This window comes from Maylandia zebra, linkage group LG3 (assembly GCF_041146795.1).
Source record: "Maylandia zebra isolate NMK-2024a linkage group LG3, Mzebra_GT3a, whole genome shotgun sequence".
NCBI classification, from domain to species: domain Eukaryota; kingdom Metazoa; phylum Chordata; class Actinopteri; order Cichliformes; family Cichlidae; genus Maylandia; species Maylandia zebra.
Window position 1 is genome coordinate 20,890,880 of NC_135169.1, and position 24,766 is coordinate 20,915,645.

The 24,766-nt window shown below is 41.2% G+C and overlaps 2 protein-coding genes across 3 annotated transcripts; both read right to left on the reverse strand.

Annotated features, from left to right (window-relative positions):
* Positions 1–416: 416 nt before the first annotated feature.
* Positions 417–13,227, reverse strand: slc10a7 (solute carrier family 10 member 7). 2 transcript variants are annotated; one of them, XM_076882411.1, is made up of 13 exons: positions 12,969–13,227; positions 11,125–11,207; positions 10,894–11,030; positions 10,200–10,275; positions 10,080–10,118; positions 9,916–9,951; positions 9,175–9,258; positions 8,931–9,096; positions 6,382–6,433; positions 5,831–5,904; positions 5,327–5,472; positions 5,145–5,196; positions 417–3,282 (listed from the first exon to the last, which is right to left on the reverse strand). In XM_076882411.1, the coding sequence occupies exons 1-12, from the start codon at positions 13,066–13,068 to the stop codon at positions 5,176–5,178; spliced, it is 1,014 nt and encodes a 337-aa protein (XP_076738526.1). In that variant the 5' UTR covers positions 13,069–13,227; the 3' UTR covers positions 417–3,282; positions 5,145–5,175. The 2 variants fall into 2 exon arrangements, with proteins under 2 accessions (XP_076738526.1, XP_004575914.2); XM_004575857.6 differs by lacking the exon at positions 5,145–5,196.
* Positions 13,228–14,138: 911 nt separating this feature from the next.
* Positions 14,139–23,825, reverse strand: ttc29 (tetratricopeptide repeat domain 29). Its single transcript, XM_076882403.1, has 12 exons — positions 23,756–23,825; positions 23,201–23,292; positions 22,113–22,196; positions 21,481–21,540; positions 20,342–20,505; positions 19,987–20,163; positions 18,466–18,678; positions 17,210–17,295; positions 16,109–16,200; positions 15,656–15,779; positions 15,434–15,523; positions 14,139–15,128 (listed from the first exon to the last, which is right to left on the reverse strand). The coding sequence occupies exons 2-12, from the start codon at positions 23,272–23,274 to the stop codon at positions 14,961–14,963; spliced, it is 1,332 nt and encodes a 443-aa protein (XP_076738518.1). The 5' UTR covers positions 23,275–23,292; positions 23,756–23,825; the 3' UTR covers positions 14,139–14,960.
* Between the last annotated feature and the right edge of the window lie 941 nt (positions 23,826–24,766).

Sequence of the window (24,766 nt, forward strand, 5' to 3'; positions counted from 1 at the left end):
CCTGGAGTTTGAGGCAAAATGCTGGTTTTTAAATTAGGTTTGATTGAAGGTTAAAAACAGCACAAAGCGACTGCGGTCTGCTGGCAGTGCTTTTATTGGTTTATTTTACGACTGCTCCTTCCAAATGATGTGACAGAAGAGCCATCTGTCCAGAAAAAGATGGGTCAGTGAAATTAATGAGCTGCCAATACAGCTCATTAATTCTAGAGTTCTAGAGTATTTGGTCAGAGAACAAATACAAGGATTTATTCTAAAGTGCTTCTGGCCTCAGAGGACGAAGCACTCATTAGGGCTGTTAAGACTTTGTTAAAGAAGTAAGAGAAACACATTCCAGGTACTTCTAACAGCTAGTAGGGTGTGTAGAAATACTCTCTGCTCAAAATGTGGTACTGTGTTACAAAGAGAAAGCCTTTTTGTGTTTAATTCCCAAAACTTCTTTAATAAAACAAACAAAAATCAGACACATACATATCCCACTCATTGTTTTCTCCCCACAATAAATTACAATGACAAAACAACCACACTGCAAATAGACTGAACAGAGACTAACTGTAAGCTGGACGACATAAGAAATGACATTTGTGCTGTAAAGGCTTCAGAATTGAAGTGAATGTGGTGACATTCTCCGTCAGAGACGCCAAAATGTTCATACAGTATTTTCAACACTATGTTAACATCTTTTTGAAAGGGCAACAATCATGTGAAAGGAGACTGGAGGCTTTACAGTCTTAGGTGGATACAAAAGCTAATTTCTGCTACTGGAAAAAGAAAAAAAAAGCCATCCACAGTTCAAAGTTTTGACTTTCTAACTTCAACTTTCAAACATCTGAGCTAATACTTTGAAATGTCAACTTTGCAAGCTGTTTTTTTTTGTTTTTATTTGTGTAATTAAGGTTTCATAGGTGGAGAAGACCAAAGCAAGAGCTAAAAGAACTTGGCGTCACATGGCGGACATGAGCTCCACTCCAACTGAATATTGGTGTCTGCTGTTAAATCAAGCAACACTTTGCTTAGAAATTTTAATGACACTGACTTGGATTGTGTCACTTTTGTGAAAACAACTTTACAAGTTGCTTGTACTGTTCTCAAGTGGTTTAAAAATAGGTATTGCAGGTTTTTGGTCCATCACTTCAATTCACTTTAATAATATAAGACAGAAACACCATGCTGTAATTCATTGTAGGATATGTCCCATTAATGTTGTTATTGCGACTGCACAGGCGATGTTTGCATCCTTGGTGATAATGTGAGCCAGAAGTAACAGGAGTCTCCTGGATATAGAAATAAGTTCAAAGGATGGACAATGTGTGGTTTCTTCTTTTTCCAGTGTAAGGTTAGGTACACATGACGACTACAGACTAAAAAAAATACTGTAATGTGGGACTGAAGCTGAATACAATCTGCTCACTTCTGGATTTGACTGGTTGAGCAGCATGGTGGTGAAAACCAACGGGCATCTGTAGTGACGTACCAACATAGCAGAGTAAACCTCATGATGCTGCTATCTGTAATTCAGTGTTAGAAAGGATAGTGACGGTAATTTTAACATGCTAGCACTACTTTAAGCTACAACAGATACAGAGTTAGCTGAGCACAGAGCTACTGTAAGGCCCTCCAGTGTGTCCTCTGAGGCTTGATGGAGTTGTGCTATTACGTAGCGTGAAAGCCCTTAAAGAAAAATGGAAGTCAGAGTTGTCATAATTTACCAGAAGGATGTAAGGCTAAGTCGTTAGAGCAAAGAACAAAATAGAAAAATACTACCAAAGTTCCCCTGAGCAAATTCCCACCCTTTCTCCTCACTGGTGTGCATTTCAGTTTGGTCCACAGAACGAGATGGACTAGAACAACGTTTTAGTGAATATCATGTGCTGCTGTTCTAATGAGATAACTCATTCGCTGTCATACCTCTGAATAAGGTGAAGCAGCTCCAGACCTCATGTCACAAAATTTTGTTATGCAAATCTAGATTCTAGAGGTCTGAAATCTATTATTGTATTTTAAAGTTGCAGCTCTGGAGCCCAGCAGCCTAGAGTGTGGAGGGACTCTAGACCTGGACTCTAAGACTCTAGAGTTCTAGATTTTTCCTCCCAAAAAACATTTACGTGTTTACTGTAGACTTTGGTTGGTGTGATATACAGACATAATCAGCTATATTATTTCCTTAGGTAATACCATATTCTACAGCTATGTTCAGAGGTTTATTTAGATCTTTATTCTAGAGCTTGAGTGATGCAGGATTTCTGATTCTGATATTTGGTGGTTTAAAACTCTGATATTCTGCTTTCACTTTCTTTAACATTTCTTATATCTGGTGATTTATTTACTTGTTCACGTCCTGCCTGCTCCGATTGTTTGTGGAATTCTGAGCGCATGTCAACAGGAACGTTGCAGAGTGCCCCCCAGGAAAAAATCTGCAATGTCAAGACATTGTAAGAAAATTGTCCCCCCATCTCTTTACTTTTTTAATTTTGCAATATTAAATGCCAATAACAACAGACTGGCAGGTATCTCATACCAAACAATAATATCAGCTTTACCCATTCCTGCTTTTTTTGTGCTTTGTTACTATTTAACAGGATCCTTACTGAGAGCCCAAAGCTCTCCTTATTGGTCCGAGACATAAATGCCCTTATGGGTGACAGATTTGGTTAGAATGAAGCAGGCCAGGAATTAAACCGAGACAGCCATATAGAAACAAGTGAACCAAGTCATTAACAAAAAAATTTGACCTGTAAACTTGGACTCACTACTCCAGTATTAATGTACCAACATCCTCCACTCAACTAAACGCCACCAAAAAAACTACTTGTAAGACAGACGGCATTTTAGAAAGTGTCAAAAATCCAATTGGCTGTTACAATACAGTATATTAAGTATCAGATAATCCAGATCGTCCATGTAACAAACACTGACGCAGGCAGCGACCGCTAGTGGGAAGGTAGAAAAATGTTGAAAACAGCAGAAAAGAGAAAAGACTGGTCCAAATAACTTCATCCTTCTGGCTCCAAAATCCATATAAAAATAGAACTCGCACTTAGTTTAATATAAAACAATATATGTGCTGGAAAGAGGAGTCCTTCCTCATCATAGAAAGAAAAGAACTGAGGCACGCGGTTCCTCTCGTTCTTTCCGCTAGGCTGAGGTCTTCGTTGATTGGTAGCAATAAGGCACGTGTGACCACTGCAATCCTCCACCATAGTTCCCTTTTGTATGAGACACCAGTAACTTCACAAAAGCCAACATTTCATGTCAGATGGGCTGCAGCGCTGACAGCTTCACCGCCTGAACAGAGACAAGAGCCATGAGAAAGAAAAGATTGAGAAGAAAAAACATTAGACAAAAGACGAGTCATTTAACAGGACAAAGAAAACTCTGGAATTATTTAATGACCGACAACATGAAGCCAATTACTCATTTTCCCCACCCTAGCAGCACACTTATAACAGGCAGCTGAAGCTTGTACAAACACAACGTTGAACCGTGCGTCATTAACTTTGAGAGAAACCCAGCTTCATAAACATTGTGAAGTGAAGCAAAAAGGTCCATGTCCCACCAACAACACAACATCCGTTTGACACCAGAGGGCGCTGTTGCACCCAGAGCGCAGAATTAAAGAGAATGTGCAAAAGAATTATTCATCTGATAGTGGCACACCAAAGTGTTCAATATTAAATAACTAAATATGTGGATAAAACAGACAACATAACATGGGATAATGTGAATATAATGGCGTTTAATAGAGCTCATTCTTATGGAAGTAGCATGATGACAAACAAAATGCAAGCTATGCATATAAAATTTTGTAAAAACTAAAAAACCCAAACATTTAATTATTAAATAAATTAAATGAATAGAATTCAAAACTGTAAAAACAATGAAAACAACTAAAAATAAACAAAAAAGCCCACATTTTTTTGATCTAATGACACTTTGATGCTTTATTTTCTTTTTGTTTCTAATGAATTGAATAAAACATGTTTAAAAACCGGGTCGGGGATGAGTTCCTGCCCCAAGTGGAGGAGTTCAAGTATCTCGGGGTCTTGTTCGCGAGTGATGGGAAAAGGGAGCCGGAGATCGACAGACGGATTGGGGCTGCAGCTGCAGTAATGCGGACGTTGCACCGGTCCGTCGTGGTGAAGAGGGAGCTGAGTGTAAAAGCGAAGCTCTCAATTTACCGGTCGATCTACGTCCCTACCCTCACCTATGGCCACGAGCTGTGAGTAGTGACCGAAAGAACGAGATCGCGGATACAAGCGGCAGAAATGAGCTTCCTCCGAAGGGTGGCTGGCCTCTCCCTTAGAGATAGGGTGAGAAGTTCGGCCATCCGGGAGGGGCTCAGAGTAGAGCAGCTGCTGCTCCACATCGAAAGGAGCCAGCTGAGGTGGTTCGGGCATCTGACAAGGATGCCCCCCGGGCGCCTCCTGGGTGAGGTGTTCCAGGCATGTCCCACCGGGAGGAGGCCCCGGGGCAGACCCAGGACACGCTGGAGAGATTATATCTCTCGGCTGGCCTGGGAACGCCTTGGTATTCCCCCAGATAAGCTGGAGGAGGTGGCTGGGGAGAGGGAGGTCTGGGCCTCTTTGCTTAGGCTGCTGCCCCCGCGACCCGGCCCCGGATAAAGCAGATGAAGATGGATGGATGTTTAAAAACATAATTTTTATTTGAATTTGATTTTTAATGACACAGATCGTGATCTTTTTTTTCCTCGTTTGTTCTGTAGTGACTCATATTCAACAGAGACTACATAATTATTTAGATGCAGTATATTGTTAAATTTAATGGGACTTACACAGCTGACTTTTTTTAAATGCCCAAACGAACAATAAACAAAGTAAAAAGACAAAATTTCAAGCTGAAAAAGTTAAAATTGTACAAAATGTATGAAAGGAAAATTGTTTGTCAGTGTGTCAGTAAAGGGCTTTCATAAATCAGAGTATTACTAAGAAAACAACATACCACATTCATGGTTCAGTCACACTTGAATATTATTATTATAATTCATTTTTCTTTCATGTATTTAATATTGAACACTTTGGGCTTCCATATTGTAAATAAAAAGAAAACCCAGGGAAGCCACAGTAGAGATTTTTTTGAAATTATATACAAAAATAACTGAATTTGCTCTTCCGTCCGTTCTTACTCACTCGGGTCAGACAGAAGTGTTGGCATGCAGCCTTATCGCAACAACAGACTAGACTGTAGGGGGACAAGGTGTAGAGGTTAGTGTTGGCATGGAGCCGCCACGCCGAGGAGCAGGAGAGTTTGATTTAACATCGTCCTCAAAGTGCACGTGTGTGTGTGTGTGTGTGTGTGTGTGTGTGTGTACCTTCTGCCGGCTGGTCATCCAGCTGCGGATGGTCGGCACGAGGACGGAGCCGAGCAGGATCTGAGCCGGATGGTAGATCAGGAGAGGGACTGAGATCAGAGACAGGTGCTCATAGCCCTCAAACACGATCTTCAACATGGGGATACCTGTGATTAAATAAATAAGGAAGACCTCATGGACTTAAAGCTAACCCAGCATTTAAAATTAGACTTCAGAATGAGATGCAGCGTAGACGAGATGACTTTGTTCACTTCATGCCAGCTCCGACCTGCAGCAGAGCTCACGACCGAGCTCAGAGCTTCACAGGCCTCAGAAGCTCTTTCTAACTCCTCCAGATTTCTCCTCTCTTTACTTTCTAACTTAAAACTCCACAGAGCTCTCAGGAGACACCCGACACTTTATACAAGTTTTTGCGCGCATGCAGGAGCTCTCTTCAAACACAACTTTGATGTGAAGTTTCTCTCTAACACAAAATCTGAGCGTCTAATCTGGATGTGCACCCACCCAGGGTTAGAGACTTGTGTGTGGAGCAGAACATGATGGCGACGGTGTCCGCGGGGCTGAACCTGGAGCCTGGCCTGCAGAGACAAACAGGAAGTTAAAACGTGTCATCTGTCACCCTCCAGACGGTTTGCAGGTGGTGACCTTTACACCCAGAGCAAAATGTTGGAGCAGTTCTTATTGTTTTAGGGAGCCAATACATGGAATGATAAGAATATGATGAATAAATGAAATGTATAAAAATAAAATGTGTGAATACCAAACTGTGAAAAAAAAGAAATGAAATCTTAAAATTTAAGATTTGATCAAAGTTGTCGTTTTTCTGTTTTTAATTTTCACATTAAGGGTTTAATACTGATTCTTCTGCAAGTAACTTGATGACAAAAACTACAAGAAATAAATGCTGAAAGCCACTTAATGCTACTAAAAAATGTAATTAAAAAAAATATATATTTAGAAAAACATTTCATCACATTTCTGGGCAGAGCTATGTAAAAATAATCAATATAATGAATATTAAAAGAAAAGGACAGGTTGAGAAGGAGGAAGCTTACCTGGTGGAAAAGGCAAATGTGAGCAGCATGAAGCTGATCTGGATGGAGAAAACTGCAGAGCAAGAAAAAAAAAGAGGCAAATTTAACTTCTCATTTCATATTAAGCTAAAATCAACATTTAGATGGACTTTTAGCAGTTTTTCTTTTTAAAATATTGTTTTAGATCTTATAATAATAAGAACAATAAAAAACAGTCCATTCATTACTAACAGTCTGTGGAGTGACCTCTGTGGTGGAAATCTTCAGTAACTCCTTCAGTAACGGTTGATTTGATTAGTTTAGTGTTGAGTTCTTCGATTAGCCCTTTTTTGGATTGATTCACCAGTATCTGTTCTTCTACACTGCAGCTGTTTTGCAGCGGTTGTAGTTTGTACTAAGCATCTGTAAAAGACGTTGTGTGAGTTTGTTCATTTATGATTTATCATGGATTTTTATTCTAAATTAATAAAAATGTATGGATACTGAGATGTATTAGTTCTACACATTGTCTCTGAAAGTTTTCATTTTTAGACCAGCTAGCCTGAGGGGTAAAATAAAACACCACACTGTTTGTGAGGGAATAGTTGTACACGTTAATAGTCTATATATACACTGTTTCTATGCTTCTATGCTATGTTTCTATGTGTTCAGTCAAAACACTGTTTATTTTATCTCAATGTATTGTGTTCCTATATTCAGCGATTACTGTTTTCTTTCCTTTTAAGTTAGCTTGGCTAGTTACCAAGGTAAAATTTAGGATTAAATCCAGTTAATGTTGATTTGGACGAGAGCTGTAGAGATTTTATGGTCATTTGGCGCCCTCTAGTGGCTGATACAAACTAGAGCAGTCAACTGGGAAACATTGACTACTGTTCTGTTTATTCTTTTCTGATATTTTTATTTGTAGATCACACTTAGTCGGATTGTAAATAAAGGGAATCTCAAGGCTTTTTTAAATCCTTTACCAGATGCTTGCAGTGGCTGTAATTACTTAAACATTCAAAGAAATCAGGTTCTGATGATTATACTCAGTCCTGGCCCCGGGGTCGAGCAACATGAGCTAACATCATTTTAGAAACTGAACCTGCTTATCGCTAACCTCAATAAACAACACAGAGATAAAACCACTGGACGTGCCTTCCAGGTCTGGAAGGTGGGCTTCCTGAAATCTGCATTATTTTTACTGACTAGTAGAAGGAAACACTGGCAAACCTGGCAAACTGCTAAATTAATCAACACAATCATTAGGAGTCTTTTGTTTTCTTTTTTGCCACTGATTTTACTGAGAGCCAGAAACTTCAAGAAACCAATTACAACCAATCAGGAAGTGCACGTTTCCCTAGCAACCAGAGGTTAAATCATGTCCAACATGGCAAACAACTCTTGAACAATCTCTTGAGATCAGTTGGGTCAGCTTAACCTATGTTTATGGGAAAACGGTCTTAGCAGACAGTTTCCTTTATGGGAAACATAAAAGAACAACTTTACGGCCTCATGGCTGCGGGCCATAAAGAAAAGGAAGATTAGTCAGGACTTCAGTCATAAGTCCTGTGGTCAGCTGTTTAAGGATCTGATCAGGATCTCTTCTGGATGCCTCACTTCAGAAAGTGGACGTCAGGGTACACACCCAGAACTCTCTGTAGGGGTTATACATCTCATGTGGCTTAATTACACCATGGGATGCCTAATGGCTAATGGCTAATGGAAGTGAAGGATTTCATTGGGTGGTGGCCGGTATGCTGGAGCATTTGAAAAAATGTCATCTGAACAGATAGAGGTAGTTTTTGGGTGTGAAAAGTGAAGCCAGTGTAGAAGTGTCTTCAACCTGCATTATTTTTAATGACCAGCAGGGGAAGATCGCTGATTCAGCAAAAACTGGCAAACTGCTAGCTTAACCAACACAATCTTTGTTTTTTTTGGTGCAGCACATACTCTGCCACTGATTTTAACGAGAGCCAGAAACGTCCAGAAACCAGTGCCAACCAATCAGGAAGTGTACGCTTCTCTAGCAACCAGGGGTTAAATCGTGTTCAACATAGCAAACAACTCTTGAACAATCTATTGAGATCAGCTGGGTCAGCTCAACGCACGTTGGTGGGAAAACAGCCCTTATCTGCCTTGATCTATGTGCTTAGCAGTTTCCTTGACAACTTTATGAGCTCATGGCTACGGGCCATAAAGAAAAGGAAGATTCAGGACTTCAGTCATAAATTCGGTAGTCGGCAGTTTAAGGACAGGACGATACTGTGGTTGCAAACAGGCTTCCAGTGTTATAGAAGTCTGTGGGATAACAGCTCTGACCTCGGTAACACTTTCCAGATGAGCTCATATTCTCAGCCACTGGTTTCAGTTTACAGTGAATATAACATGAAGTCCACTTGAACTTTTGGTAGTTCTCAGAGTAACCGAGGAGAAATGTATTCAGGGATGCTTAAAAAGTTCAACTTTACTCAGCGTTTCAGCGCTAGCACCATTATTTTAACACTTCCTCTGATAGTTTAGTTCAAATTTACAATTTACATTTGATTTCCATTAATCTGCCATTGATGACACGCAGAAGGTGTACTGACTGATAAGGCCGACCAGCAGCAGGCTGGTGGGGTCCAGCTCGATGCTGGGGTTACTGAAGGTTTCGCAGAAGGTGGTGTAGATGATCATGAGGAGGACGGCGCTGCTGATGGCGCCGAACGGGGGCTTTTGCCTTTCCAGAAACTCCCTGAGGAAACCGCGACACACCTGCGCACAACCGAGCAAATCAACCGATTTAGAGTTCAGACTTTAGACCAAGACTTCAGGACGTGCGCCGCTTCATACCTGACCCAGGATCAGAGGCACCACCACCGTCATGAAGAGCTGAGAGAAGATTGAGGAGAAGGGAACGGAGGACGAGGAGCCGAGCTGGAGGAGGAAGAGGAAAAAATAAATAAATACAAATATTATCACAAGAAATGCACAAAATATTGATCATAAAAAAAAAAAAAAAAAAAAAAATTTGCTTAATTTTAGTTATTTTGTGATTACTTTTCATTTTTATGACCCTTGGTTGCGTTGTGTCTTTTTTCTTTTAAAAGTAAGGTAAATAAAAACGTATTTAATTATTCGTACGTTCGTAATTATTAAGCTCTTCTGGTTCTAATTTTATTCTGATTTTCATTTTTATTGTTTTGTGACTGTTCAGTTGTGTTTAATGTCCTCACGGTCATTTTAAATCTCTTTATGGTTGCTTTGTGTGATTATTTTAGCTCATTTGTGGTTTTTCGAGCTCTTTTTGTGTTTAGAGATATTTACTTTGCATGCATACTTATTTATGTTCTTATCTGGACATCAAACAAATCGAAAACAAAGTTTAAATTTATCCATTTTTCACTTTCTTCATATTTGGAGCAGGACTGGCTTGTAGCGTGTCTGTAATTTAAAAGTGATCATTTTGCTTGTTTTATGTCTCGGTTTGGTTGCCATGGATCTGTTTATGATTGTTTTATGTTCATAACCCGACCAGGACGTCCTTACAAACGTCTAAGCCTCATAAGGCGTCATGTGGCAGGCGGGACTTACAAAGAGCAGCAGCAGCAGAGGAGTGACGACGATTCCCTGCAGGGAGAAAAAAGGAAAAGAGAAATCAGGATTACAGCTTTGACTCTTCGTTCATTACTGCAGGATCGCTTCATTACAGTCACAATCCTCCAAGGAACGTGAAACAGAAAAAAAAACTGTCTTACCAAGAAGCTTCCAAAAGCAGAGTTGAAGATGGCGGCGGCCTGCACAAACACGCACTCAGTTTATCACTTTGGTGACACTGCAGGTTTAATCTGACCTGCTAATCTTTGTGTTTGTGTTACCTCGTTGCCTCCGACAGCCTTGGTGAGAATAACGGCGGAAGAGACCGGAGGGGGCATGCAGCTCACCGTCTGTAACCTAGGCAACCACAACAACCACAGGGTGAAGAAGAAAGAGGAGGATGAGGATGAAACAGATCTGAGTCACTGCCTGCCTCCTCAGAGGAAATTGTGAGGATGGAGGAATGTTTTTCACAAATGAGAAAAACAAAACAAAACAATGCAATACGATGTCACGCAAACAGGTCTGCAGGTGGGAGGGGCTTGTGTGAGACTGAGATGACCATATTAGGAATATGTCCCCTCTGTGATGTCATAAAGATCAGAAAAAAACTGCCTGAAATAAAGAGTTTAGAGCCATCTGAAGTCTGGAATTGCTTCCACATAGAAAAAATGTTTACAGATCTTATAAATCTATATTTTATTTACAACTGATGATACAATTTTATTTATTTTAATCTGATGACTTCACTTGGACGGACCTCAAAACAAAACTGTGAAAAAAAATAAAATATCCTGTTCCTGGTGTTTCTCTGGGAAGAGGGAAGTCTCACATTATACACAAACACATGGAGCCGGGTCTGTAGTAATCTGTGAATGTGTCTTTATGCCAGCCCTCCAGGTACTGTGAGAATAAAGAACAACATTCTCACACACAAACAGACAGACACACAAACAGACACACACAGAGTCCTACCCTCTGAGCAGCCATTGGTCGATGGCGGTCAGTGAGAGCACCTTGAGCAGCAGCCAAACGGCGAGTGGAAAGAAGATGAGGGTGAAGGACTGAACAAAGAGGTGGAGCCGCACGTGAAGCAGCGCACTGGTCAGCTCCTGCACACAGAGACGGAGACTTTTCCAAACTGCACCTGAATGCAACACTGCATGTTCCATAACTGAGGACAGAAGCAGGATGGGAGCAGCTCACCTCCGTTTTTAGCGACAGGCCGCTGTTGAAGAAGATGAGCGAGACGGCGATGTACGCTACGGTGACCTCCGGTTTTAAAGGACCTGACAGACAGAAACAGATCAAATTTTCAAATGTGACATAGTCTGTGTAATACAGCAGGGAGAGGAAGCAGCCATCTGCTCTCTGTAGCTCTGCGTGGAGACCTGTTTTTACTGCAGTATGGATTAAAAGGGTTTTCACATCCGGTGCAGTTTCACCTCAGTGCTGCCTTTGTGACGTTGACATAATAGTTTCCTTAATAGGATTTAGCTTTCGGTTGGTGTCTTTGGTTCAGCTCTTGACTTGTTTTCCTCTTATTTATCTGTAAGGACCTTCTCTGTTAGGGTGTGCAGATTTTCCTCTTACGTTGCAAGTATGACCTGTGAGGTTCCACAAGGTTCACTCCCGGGTTCATTGTTATTTTCTTTTTACCAGCTTCTTTTAGCTAGAATCAATCTTTTTATGGCATTTCATATCATTTCTGGATAACCAGCTGGAGGCTAGTTAACTGATCATCCCAGATTACGCACTGACTCTTCAATAACTACCTTGTTTTAAACTTCATATATAACTGAACAAAGACTGATCGCACCACAACTTCTGCCTCCAAGTCAGCTGTGTCATCCATGCTCGCAGTTTACAAAAGATGAGAGCTGCATGTCTTTTAGCTGAAACAAGACTAAGGTGCAACTGTTTTCAACACAACAGCAGCAAATAAAACAAACAATCAAAGAAACAAAAACACACCACACCTGTGCTGATGTCATACTTCCAAAGCATCAACATTCCATGTTGGGATACCCAACATGCAAACTGGCTGAAAAAACACTGTAGTAATCTGTGAATGTGTTATGAAGTTGAGACTTCAAAATGCGTGACGTCACAATGGATTTGACCATCTTTTATATACAGTCAATGGTAACACGTTAAAATAAGAGTCCAGCAAATATGAGCAAGAAAACCCACTGATATTTGAAGCCGGCGTTTACGAGCAGCGCCTAAAGGCACCACACCGATAGTGGCGTCTTATCTAATCTACAGGGAAAATGAGCGGAGGGGTTATCAGCTCCGGTGGCGGCTGATTTGTAGTTATCAATGCTTATGCTTTCTCCTCACTTAGTTTACTGGGAGTAATTAAAGATGCCGATAACGTGCTCGTGGACGCGCACACATGAGCGCGGAGCACGGAGTTAGGTTGACGTGTTGACATTACCTACTGAATGCAACGTGTCACTACAGCGGCACTTCAGGTACGGAGGGAGACACACACAAACACAAGGAACCACTGTGACGTAGAGCCTGCTGCCCCGGGGCCAGCATGCAGGGGAACATCCCACTGAAAGAAAATCCTGAAATGTACACTTTGTTAAAGTCTGACAAAACCTCCATTCATTACATCACTACGTTATAAATAAAACCAACAGTATTTGCACCTTGTTTCGGCTCAGGTCATATTCACAGAAGCATGCAATGTTAAGTTGATAGTCCACACTTTTCTTCAAATTTCGGGGAAACAGCGCTAAATAAAGTCTAGAAGTTGTTCATTTATGGAAGATCAAATGTTTCCAGGTAAATCAGCCTGTGGCGATTTATTTTGTGACTCCTAACGATTGATTTAAGGTGTTAAGTCTTTACCTGAAAGAACACCTTTGGCCCTGAGAGGGAAGTAAAAGGATGGCAAACTCTTTCACAGCCTGGCAGTAAAATGCCCCAAACTGACCACTTAATAAACGGAATATTTGTTCATTTAGAGTCATTCAAAGAGTGAACACATTTTAAAGCAACACCATTGAACTTCAGTGATGAACTTCCGACCCTCCCACCTCCTTTCACTCCGATGCTGGGCTGCAGCTTGGCCGATAAGATGACCAGCACGATCCCGACGATGAACCACTCCTTTCGTATCCTCGCCACGAGGCCCATGTTTCAGCTCGCCGGTGGTCCACCGGCTCTCCTTGCCTGCCCCCCACGGTCACAGCAGCCGGGACAGAAGTTCCCACAACTCCGGCGCTTCTTCTACGAAGCTTTTATCATCACAAAACACAGGCAGAGGAAGCCGAGGCTGCTTCCGGACACATGGGCCCAAACTAGCCGTAAAGACCAGATTACAGACGCACCGACTCACTCATTACCGTAACACTACTAAAAGCAGCACAACATGCGTGTAACGATCAGAATCTGAAAAAATGTCAATAAAATATTACATGTTAGGATACAGTTTCATTATTTATAGGTTAAAAAACACAATACAAGTAAAAGTATGAATAATACTGTTATAAATAAGAAACAGGTAAAGAAACAATGGATGTAAGGGTCAGTATAACATTAACACATTTTAGTAGATATTTAAAAAGTTATTTATTAAAAATATGTGCCATTTATTTAACTATAAACAAATAATCATAGCAAACATTTTAAAAAATGTAAAAAAAATATATATTTAGAAAATTGTGATAATGAGGTATTGTTTTAGGTGAACAAGTCATAAAAATATTTTAAAAAATTTAAGTTTGTACAAAAAAAATAGACAAATTTTAATTGACTTGGAGAACAACAGTATATAACATGTAAATAAGGCTGAAATCCCAAACCTCATGCTTTGATGTCCATTTCTCTTCTTACCAGTTTTGTATTCAGTATTTAACGTCTTTTAAAACAGTCAAGGTCACTTTTAATAGAAGACTTATGAACAATAACCAATGACAAACAAACTATATATCAAGTCAATAAAAGTAAATTTTAACACTGAGTATTTAAACTGACATTTTTACTCAGTTGTATATAGCATTCGTATTCTATTTTTATCTTATTGTATATTTTTATTCTATTTTATTCTACTGTATATAGTATATTATTTTATTCTATTCTGTACAGCTGTGTACTGTATTTATTCTTATTGTATTCTAATTTTTGCGTCATAACTTTTGCACTGTCCACTTCCTGCTGTGACAAAACAAATTTCCCACGTGTGGGACTAATAAAGGTTATCTTATCTTATCTTATCTTATTAAAACATTACAAGTGCTTGAGTACAGATGAACTGTGTGGTTGTAGTACATTGTTAACTATGCAGAAAAGGGATCTCGTGACGTGCTGTGATTAGACCCGTGTGATAAGGAGCGTCCTTGTAATGACATTATTATGACTGTTGTACATTTCTTTGTGGATGATGGCCTTCAGCTGATGCAATTGAAAAGTAAACCACAGTGCAGTGCGAGAGAAGGAAAGGTTTCTAAAGGAGCCATCTTTAGTTTAGCATTTATCCTTTTCACTCTTATTTTTAATTGATACTATACAGAGGTGAGATTTGGGTAAACGACCGTAGATGTTCTAGGCTATCCCAGCTATCATATAGCATCCTATAGTCTTTGGTAGCATGCTTCATTACTGTGATCTGTGTTTCCTTCCTTTCAAATGTTTGAATGACAGTAAAAACGAGTCTTAGGCGAGATGCGGGACACGTTGCTAAACTGTTGCAGGGCTAACACAGACAACCATTCATACCTATAGCAAGTTTACAGGCTCAGCCCTGTAAATACTGACTCTTTGTATAAATTTGATTTGTTTATGAATAAAAGTCTTTGCATGTTATGAAATGCTCATGATTGTTCTTCACTCCATCACATCTGTATGATATCTCGATGCCACATGAAAAAAAAAACATCTGAAGAAAGATTTAAACAGTAACTTTGTGCTGCTGCCAAAACGTTTGACCTCGACAAAGCACACAGCAGATGTTTCAGGGTTTCATCTTTATTCACGGTAACAAGTAACTCTTCTCCTTTCTCTCCCTCATATTGTCAAACGACGGCCCGTTAAAACCAGGCAGGAGAGTAGTAGTCCTCGGAATCCACACTGAGGTCCTCGCGTCCTCGTTTCACCTTCCAGGCGAGCAGCGCCTGCAGAGCGGCGGGCGAGGTTGAGGTAAGTTTGGCGCTGTATTTTCCATTCGTGGCGTGGGCGTGAGCGGAGGCCACCAACACCTGATGGAGGAAAAGCAGCAGGGTCACGGCCTTACAGTCAACATCTGGATCCACATAAACTGTCCTCAGACTCTTCAGTCAATTTAACTTCATGACTACTTCCTGAGTCACAGGTCTCAAAGTTCACAGGCTGAAGGACTCTAATGAAGGATGCACAAGTGTATCTTTTACTCTATTTTTATCTGTGTATAAAAGAGGTAACATGTCATCCTTGTTCCCGAGGTATTGCATTCACAAACTGTGTGACACGGATACCTCATCAGGCTTTTACGGCTGACTGCTAAAGACGTAAAGAAAAGACCGACCTGCGCTCTCTGCAGCCGAGCCACATCTTCTGTGGTGCAGGCCACCTTGTAGCCCTGCAGGTAGTACTCAGCAGCTTTCACATACTGACTCTACAGAGACACACAGAGATGGGGAAGCAAGCCCAGGTGTTTACGAGGCAAAGCTAACATTTTTCAGCTGCTATAAATCAGTGTGATTGGTTATTGATTCCTGCACTGAATACTGTGGGGTGTGATTGGTACCCTGCTGAAGTAGATGTTTCCCAGACACAGATGAACGTCGATCAGTCTGTGATGCAGTCCGCTGCTACGAGACATGGCGACTAACTTCTCCAGACACGCGACCGCCTCCTCGAAGTATCCCTCGCTGTGCCACACACACACACACACACACACACACACACACACACACACACACACACAATCACACACACACACACACACACACACACACACACACACACACACACACACACACACACACACGAACACACGAACACACACACACACAAAGATGGAAAATGAACACTTGACTACAAGAAGGTTACTTGACTCACATTTGCACAGAGACCTCCAGACAATGTGCTGATAAACTTAACTTAAACTGTAGAAATTTCCTTTGTGGTTTTTTATTTTTATTTAATTCAGTTTTAGTCACCATAATACACTTTTGTATGTGTGTGTGTGTCTGTGTACCTCTTTAGAGACTTTGCCAAAGCTATGCAGGCCTTCACCGCTCTGTCTGTGCCGTCTAGGCTGTGAAAAATCTCCATGCTGGTGTTAAAGAACTGGACACACACACACACACACACACACACACACACACACACACACACACACACACACACACACACACACACACACACACACACGGGGCTCCACTGAAATCTGTTAAAAACACAGTATGACTTTTGTGTGACTTGTTGCCTACACCACACACATGTGGATTCATCCGCAGCCTAAAATAGTCCCACCTAAACTGCCTTTTCCCTCGGGTTCTGTGTTTTTGAGTTTGATTTTCTGTTCTTGGGTTTTACTATTAACACCTCTTAATCTGTCTCCCTGGTTTCAGTCTTATTCCATTTACTTCAAAGCCGCGTGTGAGACGTCAGGAGTAACATCCCTCCCGAGTTATTGTATTCCAGCAGGAAAGCTGGAAAAGCGTGAAAAACTGGATTTGCTTTTCTAGTTAGTAAACACAGCCACTCATGCATCATTAGTAATACAGCATAATATTTGTGTTTTTGCAGTTAAAAAACGCAGCTGCAGCTTGTTCGTGGATAGAGAATGCTCGGTGTCTGCCTATGAAAATTCTGACTGGGAACTTAGAAGTTCCGACTTCCTGGAAACCACCCTTAATCTCATTAACCTCCTGTGTTCCCTTTTTTCTCTGTTACTGTTTAGTCCCTCTTCTTCTCTGTTTAATGTTTGCATTTGCTTTCTTCCTATTTTACTTTGAAAGTCCATTTTCTTCACTGTCCTTTGTGAGTTTTACTTCCTGTCTTGCTGATTCCCAGCTTGTTTGTTCTGCTCTCTCCTTTTCCTCATCAGGGTATAAATCATCCTGTCCTCCTTTTTATCGAGTCGTGTCTTCCCCTCTCTCCCCGAGCCCTCGATTTTCTTTACCTTTTGCTCCAACATTTATGACACTTTGTTCACGTCTTTGAGTAACAGCTGTTAAAACTTTACAGACCAGCTGTTCAAAGAGTAATATCTTCAGCAGAGTGGTCTGAACACAGAAGTGATGAAGTTTAGGTTTCTTTGTGGCGTTCAGAAGTCAAACACAATCTTTGGTACCTTTTTGGCTGTGCTATGGTCTCCTGCTCTCTGATAGGCCAGGCCTACTTGGAAAGCCGCCTCCCCCTTCATGTGTTTGTCTTCAGCTGAAACAGACGTAAAAATAAAAACCACGTTATAAACACTAATCACTAAACACTAAGAGTCGATCTGATGTCTGTTTAGCAGGCCTGACTTCTATTGAGGAATTTATCCATATATAGGTTTTAGTTTTCGAATTCAAAGATCTTCCTGTGATTTTCAAAGTAATATCATCAGGATTTTTGTAAAAAGATACTTTAAAAATAATAATAATAGATGTTTGTTTATCAAATGCCCAGCAATAACCCTCAACCTTGTAGTAGGTACACCCATGGTATCAACTGAAAATACTTGTCTCGCATTCACAAGATTTTCAGACCTTTCTGACCTTTGACCTTTAGGTCACTGAGTGTGGTGTTATTAACGTTTATATCGAACCACAAAGTTTTCAACATAAATTATATATTTGTTAATTTCTTTGGTGTAGCACGAATGGGAGACATCAATATCAATAAATAATCAATTATCAATAAATAAACAATAAACATAAAGCTGTAAAACTTATGAAAACACAGTTAAAAATCCAAACTTCAAGCCTTCCTTTGTGTTTTCTAAAACTGTCCAGTGGGGCCAAAGTGGAGTCTTTTGTGGGCCAGTTTTGGCCCCCGGGCCTTATGTTTGCACCCCTGATTTAGATGGATAACAGCACTACAGGCTGGTTTAGAGGCGAATAACAAACTGGACTAAATGAACGTAACGTAAATGAACTCTTTATAGTATATATATATATATATATATATATATATATATATATATATATATATATATATATATATACTATAAAGAGTGTCTCGGCTCGATTCTTCTGATGTATCACAAATTAAATTCTTTTTGGCGACTGAGTTGAGGCTTTCGCTTGGATTATGGTTAAAAAAACCCCTGTAATTTATTTTAATAAACAGAATAAATAAACAGACAAATCTCCTCCTTCTTCAGAAGAATAAACATTTCAAACTCTGTAGCTGTCAGGACCAGTTCTTAACCCCCTCTGAAAACGTGGTACTCGTTGTTTTGCTGAATATTTCTCTGCTTCTGCCTTCACTGTGATCCTCTCAGCACAAACACCTCCTCCTCGGTCTATTTTTAATCTAAATGTTACACATGTGTGTGTTTCCGTGCACAGATTACTCCGATGCGCTGCCTCTCACTGTGTTTTTAGCCCTGGTTCGACCTACACTCCGCGGCCCTGCTGTTGCCTTCGTGAAGCAGCGTCAGGGCCTTCTTGTGGTCCTCGGCGGCCAGCGGCGCATCCGCGAGCTCTCTGTAGATCTTCCACAGATCCCGGCAGGCCCGGAGCTTCAGGGGCCGACCGTCTGAGTCCAGCCAGCCGCCGTCCTCCGCCTGTTTGCGGCATAGCTCTCCCTGCTGCCTCGCCTCCTCCAGCTCACCTGAGAGAGGTGGCATTTTTATAAGAGTGGGTGGAACATGAGTTCAACCGTCACAGGAAAATAAAGAGAAAAAACAGCAACAAAACAACTAAATCAAATAAAAATACCAAACATCTAGCTGGTTTTGAGGGAATAAGCTTGAGTTTTAGATCATCTGAGTGAAGAAATGTTTCATTTTTTGAGTGCTGATTTAGCTCACAGGGTCAATCAGGTGACCTATACGCCATAAGACTAACACAGAGGGCTGCATTCAGGTCGGTCTTCCATCTTTCTTGTCTTCTCTGCACCGCCCTGTCACAATAAATTATTAATTTGAGTTAGAGTTATTTTTAATCTCAGGCTTTATTCCACAGTGTGTTTTTTGTCTTGTCTTCTTCTCGTCGCCCCCAACCAGGAGATGGCTGAAGCTTCCTCTGCCGGAGGTTTTTTCATGTTAAAAGGGAGTTTTTTCTTCCCACTGTCTCCAAATGCTTGCTCATAGAGGGATGTCCGACAGTTGGGGTGTTGTATGTTGTCATTTATCACGAGGACCAATAACAGCACAAGCAAGAGGGGATCTTATCTTTTCAACACTGCCCCCTGGTGACTACACAGCTACAACACTCACAAAGGACCAACACACAACTGCCCTCTTTAGGTAAGAGACTAATGCATCAGTGTCAGTGAAGGACAAGTATGCCTGTGTGTGCATCTGTGGCTCTCCACTTACACACAGAGCAGAGCACTAGACACTCCCACAGTGCGGGCAACAGTGGTCCTAAAACGTATTACAGACGGACTGCAAGGTTGGCTGGTATTTTACAATAATTCAAATGATTAAGTTTGTAATTATGATTAATTTTTACAATGAACGTTTCAGGATCAAACTGAAAGGAGAAGCCACACCTTCCACTGCAAATGCAAGTTAAATAAGGTCTTATTGTAGGTGATACTCAGTCTCACATAAAAATGAAACACAGAAGAAAACAAAACTTCATGTTCAGCTTTGACTTTCTTTTAATCTGAATGTGATTCAAGGTTTTACTGGCCGCAGTTTTTAGTGCTGCTCATCTAAATCACCTCGACCTTGGCACTGCGCTCACCAGAAATAAACCAGCCAAGTTTGAGGCTGAATGGATGCTTGGACGTTAAGACAGGCTAAGAGCAGACAGTCAGAGAGTTTCATTATTCACTGTCATCGTTAGTAATTCAGATTAGTCAGTTACTGTTTCTACTGTCTTGGAGCAACTGTGACCACATGCTTTCCTCAGGGATTAATAAAGTGCTGTGATTCTGATCATTCACTGTCACTATACTCGGTGTGTGCACCTCGATCCAGGTACAGCTCAGTCAGGCAGGCCCGGGCCTCGGTGGCTGCTCTGGAGAACCTCCCTTTCTCTCTGTCAGTACAGCTGTGGTAGAAGTAGAAGCGGAGCCAGAGGTCCTCGGGGTCTGAGAAGAACCGACCCAAAAGGAGATGCTCCTCGCAGACGGTGGACCAGATACCTGCAACAGAAGTCACCTGGTCCTGAACCATGGACGCAGTCTTGTTCTGTGTTCTACCAACAATAACCTTACACTCATTATGTCACTGACACACAAACACACTGATCTAATCACTAAATGAAGCCTCACTGGAATCAGAAGGATTGAATCGAGGCTCTGTGTGCGTGTGTGTGTGTACCGGTCCTTTCAGCCTCCTCAGCCAAGCTCAGGTGCTGGCTAATGGTCTCCATTTTGTGTCTTTGTTCCACCAGAGGAGGAGCACGAAGCCTGAGTGATCCCGGTTCAGCCGTCGCCCTCCAGTCCTGATCAGAGCGCAGCAGAGAGACGAGCTCAGAGAACGACCTGAATGACAGAAAGACATTTTTGGGGGATCTTTTTAACTTTGTGTAAACTGGAATGACCACCTGGGAAAAGCACGTCAGAGCACCAGTCCACTGTTTGTTAGAAATGTGCTGCACTGAAGCTAAACATCAACTGTGGAAGCCTCCATCTTCCATGAATTCTTTTTTATTTATAATGTTTGTTGTACAGTCTATTTCTCATGATCCTGTCAAAGGGAAACTGGAGTTTGCTGCAGCCAGTAATTACTCCAAGTCAGATTGTCTTTGATAGCAATAACTTCAAATGCTCACCGCGCCTGCATCAGCCACAAACCGTCAAACAGAGATTCAATATAACACAGGAGGAATCACAGCAGTGAGATGAGTCTGGTATCAACATGTGGGGGAGAAACAAAACATAAAATGCATTTTGAAGGTTTCTCCAGAGTACCGGCTCTTTCCCCCTGTGTCATAGACATTAAATGAATGCACTGTTGCTGTTGAAACTGAGACGTACACCATGAGAAGGTTTTATCTTTGGTTGCAGATTTTAACAAAGCCTGAAAATCTCACACACCTGTCTCCAGCACTAACAAACTTAAGAGAGCTCAGAGCTGCTGTCAAAATAAGATGACTTAAAAAGTGCCACTCTGTGCAGTTTGGGGGTCTCTAACTCAGAAAGTGTTGATGGCATGAAGGAAAAGCTCAGCTAGATATTTAACATCACTGTACAGTGGAAAACAGCAGGCTCTGAGGCGTTTGGGTGCTGTAGGAAAATAGGAAACAAGCAGTGTTGGTTGGGTCCTGTGTGAAATAACGAAATGTGTTGCATGTCTGATGGACAATCAGTTCTTCATTATAAAAAACATGTATTTCATGTCTGACGGTAATTTTGTTTTTGTACATCAGCAAAACTGCAACGATCAGCCTGCGACTGCAGAATCTTGTTTTTGAGTCAGACATTAAACATTTATCTTGCTGACGGAGAAACAGATACCTGTGGAAGCCTTCCTGCAGCAGCCGCACACAGATGCTCTGCTTCGGACTGCTTCTGAACCTGATGTGAGAGACGGAGGAGTAAAGATTACAGATGTGAGAGAGGAGGAAGACCATGTTAGGCAGCTCAGTGTGGGCGTGTCACAGGAGAAAAATCAGTCGGCAGCCCTTCTCTTTGCAGCAGGGGGCACTCACACCACTCAGATTTCACGGTCACGATTGCTGAGCAGTACATCTCTAACTCCTTAAACTAACTGCTGACTGGCACCTGTACACCTGAGAGCTGTGCTATGGTTTTCTTTGTGTTAGCTGTATTATTGTAGGGTCTTTACCTTACAATAAGCGCCTTGAGGCAACTGTTGTTGTGATGTGGCGTTATATAGATAAAAGTGATTTGGACTTACTCCACAAAATATCAAACCACAGTCAGAGATCACAGGGACGACGATGGTGGTTATAAACTTTCACTACTAAGCTGGGCTCTCAGCTGCAGGCTCTGAGCGCGCTCGCATAAAATGATCCCTATGAGTGCCCACTACTGCAACCAGAGACATTATCAAATATGATAAAATGGTGATTAAAGTGGTGGTGCCTGTGTTAAAATCCACCCAGTGACACTGAGGATGAACTCACAGAGCGATTTCTTTCCTGGTCAGACTGTCTGCTGGTCGAGCCGGGCCCAGTCTGGCTCTGAGGGACTCCTTCGTCTGCTTCATCCTGCTAAAATACACACACACACACACACACACACACACACACACACACACACACACACACACACACACACACACACACACACACGGGAAGTTGAGTTCCCATCATTACTTCAGAGACTGATACCCTGCTGCTATGTCACTGCGCTCTCCAGCACATTGAGTGCTGCTCTAAACAAAGAAGCCTTAAGTGGAAATTACTTCCAAAGACCTGCAGTTAGCACCAGTGCTGCTTTCTAAGCACACTCTGTAGGTGGAGCGCTTTGGTTATGCTGAGGAAACACTGTTTGAATACTTCAGTCATCACTGAAGGAAATCAAATATTCTTTAATAGTGCCACAGTTCATCTGTTAATAGTAAGGGGAAATGAATGACACTGAAACACAATAGATGCACATGGAGTAAGTGATGACTGTAATACATCTGATAGCGGGGTAAATCGCCACATATTCTGATTACAACTTCCTGTTTCTGTCCGTAAAAAGGCAAGGGCATATTTATGTTCCACCCTGTCTTTAAGAGAGCCACCAGCAGCTGTAAGAGCTGCACCGAACACTGAAAGTGAGGTTAAAGTTTACTCTGAGGGTTACTTCTGTCCTCACGCTAATGCCATGCTGTCAAAGCTGTAAAGCATATCAGCAGGTTATGGCATGACACAGAAAACACATCAGTAATACAACAACCTGTCAGTTATGTGGTGCTTGTTTTCATTACCTGAGCACTATGAAATATCTTTGATAAAGAAAGCAGTGAATACTTTGCCCTAGTATTTAGCGAATACACAGATAAGCACAAGTGATGTTTGCTTTGATTTTGATGAAGAAGTAAAGACAAGGTCACGAGAAGGTCTGTGTGGGTGTTCCAGGAAAGAAAAAGGAGGAAAAGAGGAAGATTTGTGGATGTAATAACAGAGGACATGCAGAGAGATGATGTGACAGGAGGTGATAGGGATAGGGTGAGATATCCTCCTTGCTCTCTGCCCTTTCCTGCCCTGCAGGCGGTCCTTACCTGTAGTAAGTGCTGCTCCTCTGTTTGCTTTTGTTGGCATTAATTTCAGGGAGAAACCCAACAGCTGTGTTCATCTTCACCTGCAGGTCAACCTGGTGGAGAGAGAGGATCCCACCCCACAGAAAACTTTATGCATGAACTGCAATCAGTTTAACACTGATGCCTCTTCTAAAATCACAGGGTTTTTATCTTGATTTGAACAGTTTTGCTGCATCTAACAGGGTCACCAAAGAGCGCAGGTCGTTTAAATACAATTACAATAATTTAAGTGAGAATAAGTTAGGCAGACTATTCTGGAGTGTAATTGTGATATTTACAGCTGCACTTTTTAGAAACACACGCAGAGCTCCTGAATTACCGAAAGAAAGACACAACCAGCTGCGCGTGACGGTGAAGCGGGTGAGGTGCACCCGAAAAGCTCCGGAATGAAGCTAGAACGTGAAGCTAATGTCATTAAACCGGAATAACAAAAACAAAATAAAATAAAATAACAGTAACCCTGCTAAGATTTTAAATGTAACACACGGAGAAAGAAGCGCAGAAACACGAACTCACCGCCAGTTTTATTAGAGAAAAACTTTCCACGCTGCCAGCACACTCAACTTCGTCACTATGACAACACCGAACCAAGTCGACCAGAGCAACGAGCTGAACTGCTTCCGGTCAGGTGGTCCCATTAAAAACAATCATTTTTTGTGTGTATATTAATTTTATTTATTCCATGGGTTTGTTATTATTGTCTTCGTGGTGACTTCATGTGTATCTTGTATAAACTGTTTAACAAAAACTTCATAAAGTCCAGTTTTTTTCTTTTCTTTCTCTTCTAACAGGTAAGTTTCTTTTCTTTTTTTGCATTAATCCCAGAATGAAGAGGAATAAAGTCTGACAGTATTTTCCCTGTAAATTTACAGCTTTATCTCAGAGAGTGCTTAATTTTTAAGAAGCTTCACTGACTTTAAAAAACAATTCTGATCAAAATCTTTCCAAATATTTAATATATTATAATAAGCCAATTTTATTTATAAAGCACTTTTAAAAAACGATAGCGGCTCCGGCAGATCCCAGGAACGACATTCAAGATCTCTGTCCAGAGCGCAGTCCTAGGAACAACTAACAACAACTTTTTAAAAAAAATATTAGTTATATATCAGTTATTAGCAGTTTTATCAGTAATTTGTAAGACCTGCATATGACAGAGGTTCATGAAGAGCTTGTAAATAGTAACATTACACACCAGAGGATGCTGCAGAGAGGGGTTCATTCATTTCATTAAATTTATTTTTCATTAATTTGTTCTTCAAAAATCAGTTTAGTTATTGCACGTGAGCACAAATGGTTGCAGAAATCTTGCAGACAGAGTTTTAAACCACAGCCAGTCACAAAAATGTCCGGATAAAACAACAAAAGCCAAGAATGATTTTGACTGTGGGGGCTGACAGAGCAAAAAGACGCAGTAAAACTGCAGCAGTGGAGTCAGCGGGGGTTGAGTAAAGCTTTTAAAGGAGCCTTTTCAAAAAGATACACAAATTTTTCTTATTAACACTGCATTAAATCCTCTCCTCCTCA

What these genes read in the sequence shown, in the direction of transcription:
- ttc29 (XM_076882403.1), bottom strand. Translation starts at nt 23,274, where the DNA reads ATGAACACAGCTGTTGGGTTTCTCCCTGAAATTAATGCCAACAAAAGC. An exon ending in ACCATAGCACAGCCAAAAAG is followed by an intron (nt 16,201 to 17,209) that starts GTACCAAAGATT and finishes GTGTGTGTCCAG; the next exon opens with TTCTTTAACACCAGCATGGA. An exon ending in TTGGCAAAGTCTCTAAAGAG is followed by an intron (nt 15,780 to 16,108) that starts GTACACAGACAC and finishes TGTGTGGCACAG; the next exon opens with CGAGGGATACTTCGAGGAGG.
- slc10a7 (XM_004575857.6), bottom strand. Translation starts at nt 13,068, where the DNA reads ATGGGCCTCGTGGCGAGGATACGAAAGGAGTGGTTCATCGTCGGGATC. An exon ending in CAGCATCGGAGTGAAAGGAG is followed by an intron (nt 11,208 to 12,968) that starts GTGGGAGGGTCG and finishes TCTGTCTGTCAG; the next exon opens with GTCCTTTAAAACCGGAGGTC. An exon ending in GACCAATGGCTGCTCAGAGG is followed by an intron (nt 10,276 to 10,893) that starts GTAGGACTCTGT and finishes GTGGTTGCCTAG; the next exon opens with GTTACAGACGGTGAGCTGCA.